Source organism: Lissotriton helveticus, chromosome 2_1, assembly GCF_964261635.1.
Source record: "Lissotriton helveticus chromosome 2_1, aLisHel1.1, whole genome shotgun sequence".
NCBI classification, from domain to species: domain Eukaryota; kingdom Metazoa; phylum Chordata; class Amphibia; order Caudata; family Salamandridae; genus Lissotriton; species Lissotriton helveticus.
The window spans coordinates 52,809,629-52,827,044 of NC_136059.1; the positions used below are offsets into that span (position 1 = coordinate 52,809,629).

General features: G+C 44.2%; 1 protein-coding gene across 1 annotated transcript in view; it reads right to left on the bottom strand.

Moving 5' to 3' along the window:
- Positions 1-556: 556 nt before the first annotated feature.
- LOC144819204 (uncharacterized) overlaps positions 557-17,416 on the bottom strand; it is a 52,087-nt gene continuing 35,227 nt past the window's right edge. Inside the window, exons 3-4 of the mRNA XM_078677179.1 lie at positions 10,354-10,866; positions 557-2,209 (exon numbers count right to left, since the gene is read on the bottom strand). Of these exons, the coding sequence (XP_078533305.1) occupies positions 1,689-2,209; positions 10,354-10,866 (1,034 nt within the window). The 3' untranslated portion in view covers positions 557-1,688. The remainder of the gene's footprint in view (positions 2,210-10,353; positions 10,867-17,416) is intronic.

Sequence of the window (17,416 nt, forward strand, 5' to 3'; positions counted from 1 at the left end):
GTGGTCTTTGCTCCCGTCACACTTGCGGGATGCACCCCCAGCCATCCTAATGTGGTGGGGGAAATAGGCATTCAGATGGCGGAGGGACCGCCACCTCCTGGCTGGCGGTGGCGGTCCCTCCGCCAATGTAAGCAGGTCCTATGTTCCTTGATTTCATGTTCTTTAATTTGTGTTCTATTTCTGTCTGTGCCAATTTCATGGTTTCTTTATCATTTAAAAATATCTGTCAAGTTCCAAGTTGTAATTCATGTTTTCTAATATTGTTCATCATGAGGGTTAACTGCAATAAGGACAGTAATATTTCTATTCCATAACAATATTAATAATGTGTAATGCTTCCTTTTAAAATCACACAATTACTTAGTGGTGTAAATAACAGGCAATGGAGTTTCACAATTTAAAGATACTTCATTTGTCACCCTTTTAAATTCTTTTAGGATGCAGCGTTGGCTTGATTCAAATCTGTCATAAGGGGATACATACATATCTTAATGGACAGTACCTAACACATGAACATGTAAATTATACCTTACTGAGAGTCAAGGAACAAAATGTCTTATGTTGATATTGTTTTATTTGATCATGCAGTAGTGTAGAAGAAATGGTTATAACATACAGAAATTGTTAAGTTTACAATACAGAAAGGTAATGAGCATATAAAGACCATAAGTTATTAAACTCTCAGACAGATCAATTCTGTTCTCCCAGGAAACACAATCAGCACTTAGAGATACTAAATAGGACATAACACACAGCTAGTAAGAATGTTAGTATTTAGTAGGTCGTTTTAAATTTGTTGCAGCCATTATGTTGGCAACATTATCTAGTTATATATGTGTTTACTAAAATTGGACAACAGAAGTATTCCCCCACTCGCAGGCCAATATATCTTCTGCTATACATTGAGCAATAGAAAACATATCTGAATATATTGATCACTCATATACACCTTATATTAGATCTCTAAGTCTATACATTAAGTATATGCAAAATATACCCAACCTCCTAATTGGTAATACATGGTCAAAAAAGATAGTTTGGATATGTTGCTTGTTAGAAAGCTTTATAAATCCATCACACATGACAAGGGCATACAAATAGTCAGAATCATTTTGAGTACACACTCTAGTAGTTTAAACAATCACAATCAACCATAGTTAGAAATTACTGTTATGTTGTACAGTGGTGTGTTTCTGTTTGTGCATGAGATCCTTGTACAAAGTGGAATAGTTCTATGGGCATCATGTTTGCTTCAACTTATGCCAACGTTTTACTGATGGATATGCAAAGAACCATGCCTGATCCCCTAAAGTTTAGAATATTACATAATTTAAAACATTATATGCACAGGTTATGATTTAAAGGCAGTGTCATCTTTATTTGGAATGTTGGTCATTTAGTTCATGGTGATAAACCATCATCATTTTATTGCCACCTGTATTTTTAACCACTCAGAATGTAACTTTTTTAAGTAAACTTTATTGTTACCTGATCGTACTAATTTAGTGAACCGTATAAATCACAATTTGAAGGACACTATTAGTTGATTTTATAGAAAACATGTTACAGTCAGTGGCTCTACTCTGGAACGGGGACTAAAACCAAAGACATAGCATTGGAAAATAAAAGATAAAAGAAGCTGAGTATCTGGGGTTAACAGGGTAATTGGCACCCACTGCGTGGTGTGGCTACAGGAATTCCTGCATGTCGCTGCTCTTGGCGGTTGCTGCTTTCTTCACTTTTTGGTTGGCTTTCTCCAACTTCTCTACAATAGTAGGTAGTCTCACTGTGATCAACAGTTGGAAATTTGCATCACCTCCAGCTAGGGGCCGTGCAGCCTTCACAATGTCATCCATGACTGGCAGGAGAGCGTCAAGCATCCCACTAAACTGGACAAACATGTTGGCCACACGGCTCTTGCCAGCCAAGGTGCTAAGGAAAGTGCTACATTGCCTCACTGGAATGAGGAAATTTGTAACTTGCTGTTGAATAGTATTTTCTCGGTTAATGTCACCCATGATGGCTTGGATATTTCCCTTGTTCGCAGAGATGGATTGTTCCATGCTGCTGATTGCTTGGCTGCGGGACCTGCATTGTTCCTGATACATGTTCACAGTGCTCAACTGTGCCTGGAGGCCACGTCGTGCTTCGTTAGCTTGGTTATTTGCGTTTCTTATAGCAGTGTCCGCTGCCTTAATTGCATTAATAGCTAAACAAAAAAAGAAAGAAAATGAGAGATAATACCATGTGAAGCATACATTCATTTTATGAAATAAGTTAAAACATTTGGGTCAGATTTACTAAACTGTCATCCAATGCAGTGCAGAATCCCAAAAATTCTGTACTGCGTTGCGTGACAGGGAGAGAGAAGAGGAGCGCCATATCTACAAAGATATGGCACTCTCCCCTCCCCTCCCCTTAGCACCAGTGCAAAGTTTTGCTCCAGACCACCACACACCTTTAAGTCACAGTGCAAGGGTGTGTGCAATAGTGAAGCATCTGTTTTGTACTGGAAGGGTTTCCTTGTACTGCAAACTAATATGCCTAGACAACTTCTAAAAATATTCCTACTTTGCATGTGTGGTGTACAGTGCAGCTCACATGCAAAGTTGGAAAAGAAATAAGAAATTAAAACATTTCTCCTCCTAACGCCTGGTTGCAAAAGGCAATAGTTTTTGATGCAAAACCACGTCTCACAGTTTTGGCAGAAAGGGTTTTGCGACATAAAGGGTGGGTGACTGCATGGGAACACCCATGTAACGCCTCCTTGAAGCTAAGTAACACAAACCAGAACTTTTTGCTACTTTGCATCACTTTAAGTCAATTTCTAGCGCAAAAAAGTAAATATTTATTTATTTATTTTTTTATGTCCTCATATGCCCCCTAGGTTCTGAATGTGCAACCTGCAGGTATACAAGCAACATGCTGCCTCAGTTCTTTCGACTGGTGGGGATAGAAATGGAACGGGGCGCTCATCCCTCAGCAATAGAGCCTAGACCAGCAATGATCGCCAAAACAAAAACCTTATGGAGGTCTCAGAAGTACAGCCAGGATGCTAGTAAAGCATCAAAACACGGCTATACCCAAAGATGGGAATGATGGCTTAATCATTGGACCTGGGGGGGAAAAAAACTGTTTCTCAATGTTCCTACCTCAGGAGATACCAGAAAGATCTTTTGTCACGGTTCCCAGCTCTGGCCAAATCTAACCTAGAGACCTGCAAGGCCGAGGTGTACCAGTCATTAACTGAGGGAGGTAGAGAGTCTTTCCACTTCTTGCATATCACCCTCCTAGCAAGCAGGATAGAATAAAAAATCAACTTCCTTGCCGATGTAGGAACCCTTTCTACAAGGCCAAAAATTACTGAGGTAAGGTCAAGAACAATATTGGTACCAACTGATATTGAAAGGATCCTACTTATGGCTTCCCAAAATAGGGACAGATGAGGGCACTCGAAGAACATGTGGCTATCAGCTGCGGCTAAGAGCCAACATCTCGCACATTCCTCCCTGTTTCCCTGATTACATTTAGAAAGTTGTGGGGCGAATAGTAAGCTCGGTGTATGGTAAAAATATGGTTTCTACGTAACCATGCCGTCTTGACGATATCCCACATCATACCACATGATGTACTCCAAAGGTCTTGCAGGTTGGGGTTACTTAGATGTGATGACCAAAGCTGATCTGGTAACAGAAATTCGCCGTCCAGTTCTTCCAGAATTAGATTATACCAAGATGAAATCTCCTTCTTAGTGGGAGGCTTGTCAACTAGAAGGGTGATAAGGTGACTGTGTGTACCCAATGGAAATTTCCAATATGGGGAAGAGGCTGGGAAGTTACTGGCATGGAAAGCCAAAACGGATCAGGTCCGTAACAACATTGACCTGATCAACGTTAATGATGTCCCTCTATCCATGGATGTTGATATCAGAGCAGTTTTTAGAGAATACTTTCAAGCCATTTACCGTGAGGACAAAATATCGGACCCTGTTACCATCAAAGATTGTATTGGTAAAATCTCCCTCCCATGTCTTTCTGTTAATCAGAACGAGATGCTAGAGAGTGAAATCTCGGAAGACGAAGTGAGGATAGCCATTCAGAATGCCAAAAGGGGAAAGCATCTGGGCCAGATGGCCTACCTGCAGAAATTTATAGAACTTTGGAGCAAGAACTTGTCCCCTTTTTGGCAATTTTGTTTAATCAGATCCTTTCAGATGAAGTGCCTCCTCCAGTGTCATGGGATAATGCTTCCATTACTGTAATACTAAAACCTGGGAAGCCATCAACTGCATGTGGTTCGTACAGACCAATCTCGATTCTAAATGGGGATTACAAGACATTTTACATCCAGATCAGAAGGGGTTCGTCAAGGGGCGACAGCTTTTCGAATTAACCTTCGACTTAATAGGAGCTATAGATCTGGCTGTTTTGGAATGTCTCCCTTTGGCGGCTCTTACTTTAGTTGCCACTAAGGCCTTCGACAGGGTCAATTGGTTGTACCTGTCGGAGGCCTTGGCAAAGTTCAACGTGGGAGGAGGATTTCGTCAAGCAATTGGTCTTCTTTACCAGAATCCCAGTGCCTGCGTTCTGGTCAATGGGGTATTATCTGACCCCTTCAACATCTCGAGGGGAACTCGGCAGGGCTGCCCACTCTCTCCACTCCTCTTCGATCTATATGCTGAACCATTTGCCCAGAGTTTGAGGGATAGTGTTAACATCAAGGGGTTCGTATGCAGGGGTTTGGAGAGAAAGGTGGCCATGTATGCGGACGATATCCTCATCTTTACGTCCGCACCCCATTCGGCCCTTCCTGCAATATTTAAACTGGCTTCAGAATTTGGGGAGGTGTCTGGCTACGAGATTAATACATTAAAGACTGAGATGATGACCTGGAACATCGACCAGAGTTCCTTTAGCTCTGGCGTACGGCCGGGTAAGGGGATGAGGTATCTAGTCCTTGATGTTGTTGGGGATATAGATCAGATCGCCACTAACAATTTCTCGAAGGTGGCTAAGGAATGTCGTAAGTTGCTCCAAAATTGGGCTCATCCCCCATTGTCCTTATTGGGTAGGAATAATCTTGTTAAGATGTCCATTTTACCCAAGATTACCTTTTTATTTAACATAATCCCTTTATATTTTGAACCGTCTCTTATTAAAAAACTACAGGCCGAAATCAACACCTTTATTTGGAATAAGCACCTTCCAAGAATTTCGTGGAAAAAAATCAGGAGACGTAGGGATAAGGGTGGGCTTGCTGCCCCTGACCTGCAGATCTACGCCTGGGCTTTCCAGCTATCTCATGCTAGGATGTTATTAAAGAATCCATCGGACCATGGAGTTGGTTATATATATTCTACATTGTTGATGGCAGAGGGGGTGAGCCAGTCAAGTTTCCTCTTCAAATTTGGGGATCCCATGTTTTTAAAAAGAGTTAAACTGAAAAGTTTACGGGGTATGGCAAGAATTTGGGCCCAGCTAACAAAAGTTATTAAAATAGGGTACTGTGGCAGTAGAACGCCTTTGTGGGGCCTTCCCGATAGCCCGGCTTGGTTGGGAGATGTACTTGCTCAACCTATTAGAGATGCTGGACTTCTGGTGTGGGGAGAACTATGACGGTGCTCTGTTACCCTGGGAGTGTTTAAGAAATAAAATTGGTCCAAACTTTGCCAGACTTAAATACTTGCAAATATCCAGCTGGTCTAGATCATATATTGCTTTACCATCTCTAAAAAAGTAAATAATTAAAAAAAAAATGTTGCTAGTTTTCGTCACTTTAATGACGCAAACCCAGTGCTAAATGTTACTAAATCCTCCCTTTGTTTTCAATACCATTTGAGAGTTATCATAGAAAGTTCAAGGAGGGAAGGCAACCTATCCTATAAACACTCTCCTACTGGAGTGCTTTGTTTTACAGATAGGAGATATGTGACAAAACAGGAGACAGACTTCAATGACATAAGAAAGCATAATGCAAACACAAGGAGACAATGGACGGAGCAATTGAACTTTTTAGACACACAACCCCAGTCACAGACCTAGGTTGAATCCATCATCATTCTTTAGCCACCTCAGTTCTGACCCAGCAATATGCATATCAGTTTTGACCCTATACCTCATGGGAACAGTCCAGCCCGAACTGCCAAGCTAGGTCTTCCCTGAACCGGAAACAAGCATCCTGGGACCGGTTTCGGGATAACACCCCTCAGCAGCCAGGCTAGCTTGAATCCAGTGGCAATGTGAGCAAGAGACCCACGTCTGGACATACCCTGCCAACTTAGGGCAAACAAAGCAAACACAAGGAAATGATGAACGGAGCCCTGAAACTTTTCAGACACTCACCCCCAGTCACAGATCTAGGTTGAATCCATCATCATTCTTTAGCTCACCTCCACACCTCAGTTCAAACTCAGCAATATGCAAATCATTCTTGACCCTGTGCCTTATGGGCACAGTCCAGCCCGAACTGCCAAGCCAGGTCTTCCCTGACCAGAAACAAGCATCCTGGGACCAGCTTCAGGGTAACACACCTCATCATCCAGGTTAGCTTGAATCCAGTGGCAAAGTGAGCATGAGAACCCCGTCTGGGCATACCCTGCAAACTTAGGGTGAACAAAGCAAACACAAGGAGATGATGGAAGTAGCGCTGAAACTTTACAGACACTCACTCCCAGTCACAGATCTGGGTTGAATCCATCATCATTCTTTAGCTCACTTTGCCACCTCTGTTCAGACCTAGTAATATGCAAATCAGTCTTGACCATTTGCCTGATGGGGACAGTCCAGCCCGAACTGCCAAGCCAGGTCTTCCCTGAACTAAAAACAAGCATACTGTGACCAGTTTCCTGGTAACACCCCTCATCAGCCAGGCTAGCTTGAATCCAGTGGGATCCCAATTCATGAGGAAGACACACAATTTTTAAATAAAAAAAACAGCTTAATTTACCTGTCTCTTGCTTGAAATTGTCTCTGTTTCAATCAGGCCTGGGTGGGCCAGGCCCACTCAAGCATGACCTTTGGCCTTATCACTCATTGCAGAAGAGGCCATGGAAAAAGCACCTGTTAAGTACTACCCCTGTTTTGATGGCCAAACGTTATAATGTTTTTTTTCACTTTGTTCTATATTTTCTATCAGTAAGAGGTCAATAGGGAACCTCTGGAACACATTTGAAAGTGCATTTTATATTATTATTACTGTTTTAAGTATGCACTCATAAGGGGGGGGGATACTGGCTTCAGTTGATTTTCCATATTTTTGTTCTGACCCAGACATTAAAATATTGATCATGCCCATAATAAAAAAGCCGGGAGGCAACCCTAGCACATGTCTGAGGCAAGCTGCGGTTGGGTGGTGTGTTGGGGGGACTGAGGGCAGGGGTTTTCCTGCCAATGATGCAGCAGGTGCAGTGGCACCAGGCCCCATGGCTGTGAGCAGCATTCTGCACCTCAGTTAAGGCTGTTTCTGTGTGGGGGTTCTGAGGCTGTTTATGTATTTTAGTGTCTGTATGATGCACACAGTAATTAATACACTTTAGGATGGGGCATGCGTTATATTATGCAGATAGTGGCCGTGAATGAGCAGCCACAAGGGAATCAACCGATACCCTGCCATCCATACTTCAAGTACCATTGGATGTAATGCACTTTTAATACAGCGGAGGGGATACCCGTCCATTTGTGAAGGAGTTACCGGTCCCCCGAACTCTTAATCAGTTGCTTAATGTGGATTTACAGTGCCTGTTAGACTATGCGTGTCTGTCTGTTCTCTGCCACATGCATTTGTAAAATAAATAACTGTGTTATCTCAAGCAAGATATTGTGCTGGGTTGAATTTATTCTCACCAATAGAACAGCATTTCATACTCTGATATCTTGTTCCAGTACATTCCCAGGTTATAGTCAAGGCCACTGAAATTATGCAATTTTGTAGCTGTGGTGTTTTTTCACATAATTATGGATTTGCCACATTCTCCATATAATCTATCATCTGCTGAATAATCTGCAACTTTACAAAACAATGTTTTTAGCTCAAATGAATCAAAAGTGGAGAAGTGTGGCTCACTGGTTAGAGCAGGCATACCCTGAAGCAGAGGTCAGACCCGGGACCAGGGTTCAATTCCCGATGCGGCAGGGTCTTGAGCTCAAATGTCCACGGACTCGATAATTCTCGCTTCGGTGCCTGCCCTAATCATGGGTTCACACTCTGCAACTCTGGGCATTAAGCTTGCTTAATCTCCACAACGGCCCCCCCGCGGCGGGATGCCTGGCTTTCACCTTGGGGATGCCCTGTAGGGGCTATCTCACAGGGAAAAACCAGGATGGGTTCCCAAGGCAAGCGCCGAGATGCCTCCGGGTGATTCGAGCGCTATATAAGAACATACAAAAAAAAAAAGTTACAAAACATGTTGCAACAAGTGTTGCCACATAGTTGAAGGCCAATCGCAAATGTTGACTGCTAACCTCTCAGTTCCTCTTTGCTCAATTTGTGTGGTAAACTACTACTACTGAGGTGCTAAATAAACTCAAAACACACCACATACAGGCACCTACCATGTGCGTAAACACCATGTTCATGCCCAAGCACATTTATGCCCAAGCACAGGCTCAAAGAAATGTTGCACACAGAAACACCCATACCAGAATAGCCATGCCGCACACACACACATGCACAAAAGCAACACAGGAATGCACAAATATACAACACTCACACACTCAAACTGCACATGTGCATATGTAGATCCTAGACACAAGAAATGCACAATCAGAAACTTTCACACTGTACAATCAGGGTCTCAAAAACTGCAAGCCCCACAAGCTATCAGTGTTTCTCCCCCCTCTGCTGAATTTGACTAGAATAACTTATCACAATGACCAATGAATGATGGAAGAAGTCCAACTGCCTGAAACTGAACACTGACAAGTGAAGTTGTGATATCTGGGGAGAGCTCCTCTTCGTGTGACTCTACCTGGTGGGCGACAGAGATAGGACCTACTCTCACCCCCATCACCAACGCCAAGAACCTCAGGATCATCATTGACTGAAAACTTGGCAACATAGCCCAAGTAAACGCCGTCTCTCCCTCATGCTTCCATACCCTGATGATGCTGAGGAAGATTCTCAAATGGCTCATAGTCAACACCCAGCAAACCATCCCCCCATACTTTCGTCACCAGCAGACTCAACTACAAGCACACCCTCTATGTCGGGATCAACAAGCATCTCATCCGTACCAAATTGAAAGGAATAAATAGCCAGTCTTCCTATTGAGAAGATGTAAAGGCTTGGGGGTGGTCACAGAGATTGCCTTAAGCTTGCACTACTATTACAATCAGGTGCTTGCGTTGATGTCTGACCTGCAGGAAATGATAAAGGTTGAGGCGGACGAACATATATATCAGCTCTTTCTCTCAAATAACTCTCTATATGCTCTTTATTTCTTTTAGAAAGAAGGTATGATGTAAATATAGGGCTTGAGGATGTCTCCAGAATTGACGACAAGCATTTGAAAAGCTATAGGTCTCGCAATTACGCAAGTTTAAGCATTGGCATCGTGAATGACAAAGCGTTTTATTTATGTTTTAAAAAACCAAAATATAAATAAAAGGTATTTACAATGTCAATAGCTCAAACACTCTTAACTGTGAGACCTTTTACATTGCAAATGGTAGGCATCACGGACAAGAGGAGGGAGGTAGGGCGGGTGAGGGGATGGGAGGAGGAAGAGAAGGCACGGACAACAGAAGCGAGGGTGGGTGAAGAAGGCAGAACAACGGGAGCGTGGGGTAAAGAAGGCATGGACCTTGGGAGGGAGGGCGGGGTTGTAAAGAAGGTACCAAAGCACGTCGTGCCTGCAATAAGAAAAACTGGATAAAGAAAATAGTGTGTAAAGACTAAATAACAGGTACTGTGTAACAACCAATGTAAAAGGGTCAGTCGCCATGGAAGGTGACAAATGAAGAGGAGGCGGTACTAAGAAGGGACTAACAAGCCTACTTACGAATCAGAAACCATCATTTAGGACAGACAATGACACAAGCCAATGGCACATATGGGCGGAGCATGGGCGGGGCTTCTATTTCCTACTCCACTGCAACAAGTCTCGCAGAGCAGCGCATGCTCGCTGTTTCTAGGCTCGACCTAAAAATTGGGCCCGCACTGGCTCACCCGACGGCACCCTTGGCCCATCCAGGTAAAAACGGCTGCAACTGCGGCTGGTTTCAATGTTGGTTCCCTGGGGTACATAAAATTGCCCTGATATTTTTGTCACTGTCTTCCCCTTTGCTGTTGAGATATGCTGCCATGCATGGTAGTGGGTCTGACTGCTGGCAGTGTGTAAGTTTAAGACATGCGTACCAATAAATGGTCCTGCAAACGGGATTAAGAAGAACCAGAAAGATCTCTTCCGCGCCTTCTCAGCATCCCTCCTCTGCTGCGCTGCTTGCCTCATCCCCTCCTGGGCCACGTTGACGGCTCTCTGTGCTGCTGCGAGCTGCTGGCTGCTGAGGTCCGCCTGCACCCGCAGCCCGGCCAGCTGCTCCTGCAGGCCCTGCTGGCGCGCCTGCAGCGCCGTCTGCTCGTTCTTCAGGCGCTTTAGGGTGTTGAGGCGCTCCTCGGCGTTGGCGCTCAGTAACCTCACTTGCTCCAGGGACACCTGCTCCGCCAGCGAGAGGCACTTGAAGGCGCCTCTGAGGTCACAGCGGATGAGCTGAAGGTCCTCATTCAGGTCGGTGCTGCTCTCCAGGGTCTCTGCCACAGACTTCAAGGAGTTCAAGCCTTCCAGGAAGGGCTGCAGCACGGCCTGCTTGTAGCTCCCCTCTGTGACCGGGACGATAGCCAGAGACTGACCCGGAAGCAGAAGAACTGGGCCTGAGAGGGGGTGAAAGCAGAAGGAGATTAGATTCCTTTGGGTAGAGCACTGAAGCCTTACTTTCAGTCACAGGCATAATTCATTCACTTCCAAGAGAAAAACAGACATGAAGCTACATGTACAATTGTTACAAAGACACATCTAAAGTTGATTTTTCATATTTTATATGTGCAACCCCAAGCATCGGGGTCAGCATGTTTTGTAGAATTGCAAGTCTGGGAAGGCACCGCACAGGGTGTCTCCAACACGCTGTAATACAGGACGGGTTGTTACATTTATGAAGGGACTCTACAAACTGCATTGTTTCTAGGCGCTCCCAGCATCTGGTAATGTAGCTCAAGATTTCCATCCATCAGTTTTTGCTGTCAAATGGAGGGAGCCTTCCTGACTGACATCACAGGAAGTGAGATCATCGGAAGTGGCTGATCAGGAAGTAATAAATGGTTCTGGAACTACATCACACCATCTGGGAGATCAACTGGATTGGAGCATGTATGTGGCCAAAGTCCTCATGGGAAGCTCTTGGCACAATCTACCACAAGCTGCAATAAGGAACTCTTATCCGAGGCACCAGAGCGATGGTTGAATACTATCGATAACTAATGCCGTCAATATCTGCAAGATCCCATATTGCTATTACATCCAACTGGAGGGTGATAGCATGGTAGCGGTGGTGGCTATGCTGGTGTCTTAGTGGGTACAGTGATAAATGCACTATTGGTGAAATGGTGGGGCACAACTAGGGAGAGCTATATGTGGTGCTTGTTGCAAAGATATGTACAGTGGTGCTGCACTAGTGCTGATGTAATACTATGCATGGAGATGGTGCATCGCCAGCCTTCAATGGTGATTGGGTTGAGTGATGGTGGAGCTGTGGAGGTTGTTAGATCCTGTTCTGGTTTGCTTGGTACTAGTGTACAGAGTGTTATGCTGGGGTGTGTGCAGCATTTAGAGCATTGTTAGCCATGTGTTTGCAGCAGAGTTCATGATGAATTGATTGGTGCAGTGTGAGATGAGGGTTATGGGGCAGAGCTACATACAGTGATGGTTGTAGTATTGTTAAGGTGGTCTAAGAACTGTGCTTTTGCTGTCCTGTTGCAGACTGTAACTAGAAAGTGCTCAAGCCAGTTCCAAGTGTATTAACAGCTCGCCGGCATAAAAAAAAACACTGATCTTGCTCACATGTCCTGCAGATGTCCTTTCACTAATACTAGGCTATTCATTTTCCTTTTTTAAGCAACTGCTTACTTATCCTTTGTTCGAGGTGCTGAAAAAAGTGCAGCCTCAACACTATACGAGATCCTCTGAATGTAAAACCCAACTTTGGTTTTAAAAAATATTAAAAATATCCTCTAGTGTAATCGCCACAGCCGGCTCCGGTTTAGTGGAGATTTTTTCTAAAATATGTCAGAAAAGCTGTGCAATGTCACTAGACATATGGTTACGTATGAAGCCGACTCGGGCGTTACTGATTAATTTGGGCAGGACCGTGTTTAGTCTGACAGCCAGGATTTTGGCATATATTTTACAGTCCACATTGATGAGGGATATGGATCTGTAGTTTTTTGGTAGTGAGTGATCTTTGCCTTCCTTAGGGATGACTATCTATTATAGTAGCCTCTGTCATGGACTGGGGCACTTCCCCTGTTTTTTCAGCCTGGTTGAAGACTCTTTTCATGGTTGGTATTAATTGCATCAGAAAGGTCATATAGAAGTGAGCAGTGTATCTGTCTGGTCCGGGGGCCCTATTTTGTTCAAGAGACTTGACTGCCCTTTTAATTTCTGAGTCACTGATTTCCTGGCTTAGCTTTGTTGTGTCTGTGGAGTCTAGCTTGGAAGCCCTAATCTGTCTAGGTATCTTGTGCATTCCTCTTGGTTAAGTGTTTGACTTGTATAGCTCGGAGTAGAATTCCTGATTGCGTTTGTGTTTCAAATACGATGCCAGTAGTTTACCGGCTCTGTTTGCTTCGCAAAGGTTAAGTGCTTTGCCCTTGTTGAACCAGAGCCCTGCCCTTTCGCTCATGATTTTATTGTATTCGTAAATGTGCTGGGTTAGTGTGACTGGGAGTGCATTGTCCTTCTACGTGGCCTAGTTCTAGCTTTTTTATCTCCTCCTCTAGTTGGTTTATTCTCAAATTCATCTTTTTGTTTATTCTTGCCTTGATTCCGATTAATTTACCCCTGATCATTGCTTTCAGGGCCTCCCACAGTGTGCCAACGCTGGTCTCTGGGAATTCATTGTGGTATAGGTAGTCCGATATGGCTTCCTCGATCTCTATTTTGTTTTCTGGGTCTGAAGTAATTTCCCTATTAAGGCCCCATCTTCTAGGGACCGCTTCGTTTTGACAGCCGCTTAGTTTTAGATTGATGTCTGAGTGGTCGTATGAGATTAGTCTTGGTGTTATCTCTGATTGTTCTATCAGGTGTGTGTGTACCCCCGATATTAAAATGTAATCTATCCTGGTGTAGGAATTGTGTAGGTTGGAGTAGAAGGTGTAGTCTCAAGTATCAGGGTGTTGTAGTCTCCATGCATCTTTGAGGTTGAATTTGGTGCAGATGTTCTGTAGTGCGGTGTGCGATTTCGTGGGGTGGTACGGGCAAGAGAATTGTCTGTATAGTACATGGTCAAGTGGGATGTTGAAATCCCCTGCTACGATAGTAAGCTCGTCCTGAGGGAGTTTGTCTAGCGTGTCTGCCACTTCCGCCCAGAATCTGGGATAGTCCGCATTAGGGCCATATATGTTTGCAACGTGGAATCGCTCTTCACCTCTTGACAGGTTTGTTATTAGAAGTGTGCCCGGCTTATCGTGGGAGTCTATCGAGATCTTTGATCTCTTGGATTCTAGGGTCAGAACCCCATGTTTCTTTTTGTCTGCTGGTTCAGCCCCTATTACAGTTAATGGCGCACTCTCGGACCCTTTCAAACTGAAGCAAGGAACCAGACAGGGATGCCTACTCTCACCGGCACTCTTTCTTCTGGCCCTAGAACCCCTCATTCAGGACATAAACCTAAACGACAACATAAAAGGGGTCGACATTAAGGGCACCGTAGTAAAACTAGCTGCTTACGTGGATGATATTCTGATATTAACAGAACAACCAAAGCCCTCGATTAGGGCCCTGATGACCACAATTGCAGAATACTCCAAACTATCAGGGTACAAACTAAAAAACAAAAAATCAGAATGCAAACCGTTAAAAATCTATTGCACAAGAGATACACTAGGGGACTAGGGATTGACATGGCAGACGGGACACATCAAGTACTTAGGAATACACTTCGTACCAACTTGATCAATACCCTACGCCACAGTGAAAAATCCCTACTAGAAAAGGTTAAGAACCTGTTAGAGGCCTGGTCCCCATAATTCATTACATGGAGGGGACGAATAGAAACGATAAAAATGATGATCACCCTGATGATAAATTACCTGACAAGCATGCTTCCACTCCTACTCACAGATGATTTCCCTCGGAAAATTGATAGCATGCTAACCAAATTCCTCTGGGAGGGCAAGAAGGCAAGGATTAGTATTAAGAAACTGAGGCTAACGAAATCCCAGGGTGGGGTGAACCTAGCAGATTTCAAAGTTTACCAACTAGCTTTCCTAGCAAAACAGGGTACACAATGGGTGACCCAGACGCCCGACTACACATCAGCGTGGTTACAGTTAGAGCAAGCCATTCTAAACATCCTGCGCCCTCTAGCCCTACTTACTGCAAACACATACCCACACACATCTAAACTGATATTTAAAAACCCTAAAATAGCACTCCTAAAAGTCAACAGGAAAATGGGCGCTAGCATCAAAGGATCCAAGTCAGAGTCACTGTGGGCAAACAGCAGGATCAAATATAAGGGGATAACTCTCACCTGCGAGACATGGATAGAGAACGGTATATTCTACCCACACCAACTAGAGAGGGGGTATCCCCTATTACTTTCTCCGACCTAAAAGCAATCCATCAACTAGAAGACTTAGACCTTTCCAGATTCCTAAAGATAAAAGCAGCCTTGTCAAAGGCAAACCTAGTCAGCACCCAACCCTCGATCTTCCGCATTTTGGCAAACATCAACAAACTAGGGCACCAAGTCTCATAAATTTACAGGCTACTACGCCCAAAAACCACCAAACTTAATGCCAAAACAACCGAATACTGGGACAAACAGCTCCAGCCCCCACTAAATGACCCGGAGTGATAGACTCTGTGGGCCTCTGCCACACGTAACAACCCCAGTCCTAGCACAAACAAAGTTCTGGCTATTACACAAAACCTTCTGGACCCCAGACCACCTACAAACACTATGCCTTAGGGAAGACTCCCTCTGCTGGAACTGCAACATACATAAGGGGCAACTAATCACCACTTATCTTCCATTGCCCAACACTCAAGTTATTCTGGCTAAGAGTTTTTGACTTCATAGACAAAGTGTTTAAATGCAAATCAACTAGGGACTTTGCCTCCCTCGCCAGAGCTTTTATGCGATATGATCTCTCCTCTGAGAGAGAGAAGGAACTAATGGACTTACTACTAACTGCTGCGGTTAAACTGGTTCTAAACAACTGGAAAGACGCTAGCAAAACTAGCTACCAAGGATGGTTAAACTGGGTCACTCACCTCAGATGAACGGATCGTATGGCGCTGCAGTACTCCCCCTGGAAAGCATCATCCAGGGGGCTGTGGGAAGCTCTGGACAGGTCCCTAGACCCACACAAGCCACCATAGACAATTGAACCTAAGTTGTTGAACCTGGGGAGCCTCAAAAATGAGCTCAATAACCTCGAGTTGTGATAAACAAAATGCAGTATGACTTATCGGTTGCTAATGCTTATGCCATGAATGTATACCTGTCTAATGGGCTATCCTATCCCTTTCTCTAATTAATTTCTATTTTGCTGTCCTTTTCATCCTTTCATCTCCTACTCTATCAAACCTAACCAGCAAGGTTAAGCACAGTTATAGCAATGTACTAACGATTAATGCCAATTGCGGTGCACCCTGCAACAGTTATTGATGATTGTATACAGTATAGAAAAATGTCAATAACAATATCTATAAAAAATATATATATATATCATTTGTGATTTTCATCATTACTCAAAACCTTTCCCATCATCCCTCTAGACAGGAAATTACATTACAGGTTTTCTTGCCAAAACCATCTGTAAAAGGAGAAGCCAAGCATGAGCACTTCATTTCGCGTTACCAGTCATCTGCAGCAAAAAAAAAGAGTGTGGAATTTCATGATTAGGAAATTTCTGAAACTTTGCTTGATTTTCTTAATGCAAAAATTGTGAAAATGATGTCAAAATCTCTTAGGCATAAATATTAGCTTACTTTTGCACTCTAGATATTGTTTGCAAATACATTCTTTCAACACCTATATGCCCATCCTAGCCATCATCACAACCCATGGACTTTAGATCATATCCTATGCCTACGCCACTCATTTTATCCTGTCACTATCTGAAGATCCCTCCACCATGATGGGCAAATTCTGCAGGTGCATAACGAGCATTGCCGAATGGATGAAAGATAGCTGCCTTGAACTCATCACTGATAAAACACAAGCACTGATCTTCGGCAATAACACTTACCCTTGGGGCAAAGACTGGTGGCCATCCGAACTAAGGTCTCACCCACACAGAAAGATCATGCCTGCAACCTTGGCATCATCTTGGACTCACCATGAGAAACCAGGTCAACGCACTCTCCTGCGCCTGCTTCCTCACTTTCCGCATGCACTGCAATATCTTCGAATGGCTCTCTGTCAACCCCAGATGTACCATCATGCAAGCACTTGTCACCAGCCAGCTGGCCTAAGGTAAGGCACTATACATAGGAATCACCTCGCACCTCCTGAAGAGACTGCAGAATATACAGATGCCGTGCCTAAACTCATCCTCAACATCGCAAAGTGGGCACACATCACCACCAACCTCAACAATCTCCACTGTATTCCTGTTCAAAAGAGATGTCAATACAAGATGCTGATCCACATCTACAAAGCCCATCACAACCAAGGACCAGCACACATCCACCACCGGCTGAACTTCCACCAACGCTCCAGACACTTGCGCTCTACCTCCCTCTCCCTTGCTCACATCCCCGCATCCGCCGAAGCAACTGTGGAGGAAGCTACTTCTCCTACTTCACTGCGAAGTCCTGGAACAACCTCCCCCTTCACCTCCGGACCTCATCCTCTCTGCTGGAACGCTGGAAAGGACTCAAGACCAGTCTGTTCAACTGAACCTTACCCTGCAGCAGGATTGTCCCAGTGCTGGGATACCCTCACAGGTGATTAGCCGCATTTTACAAATACATATTGATTGATTGATTGACTGAAATACACAAAGGATGATGAGAGGGATGCTTACTGATGGTCTAAGACGCTGTCAAGCCCTCAGGTTTGCATTCCATCCCATCATTGTTTGCCCTCTTTGCCCCTGTCTGTGCCACCCTCTGTGCCACTCTAGACAGAGGCCCTACGTATACAGATCAGTACAGACCCTGAACTACAAGTAGCCCCAGCCTGGTTTTGGCCTT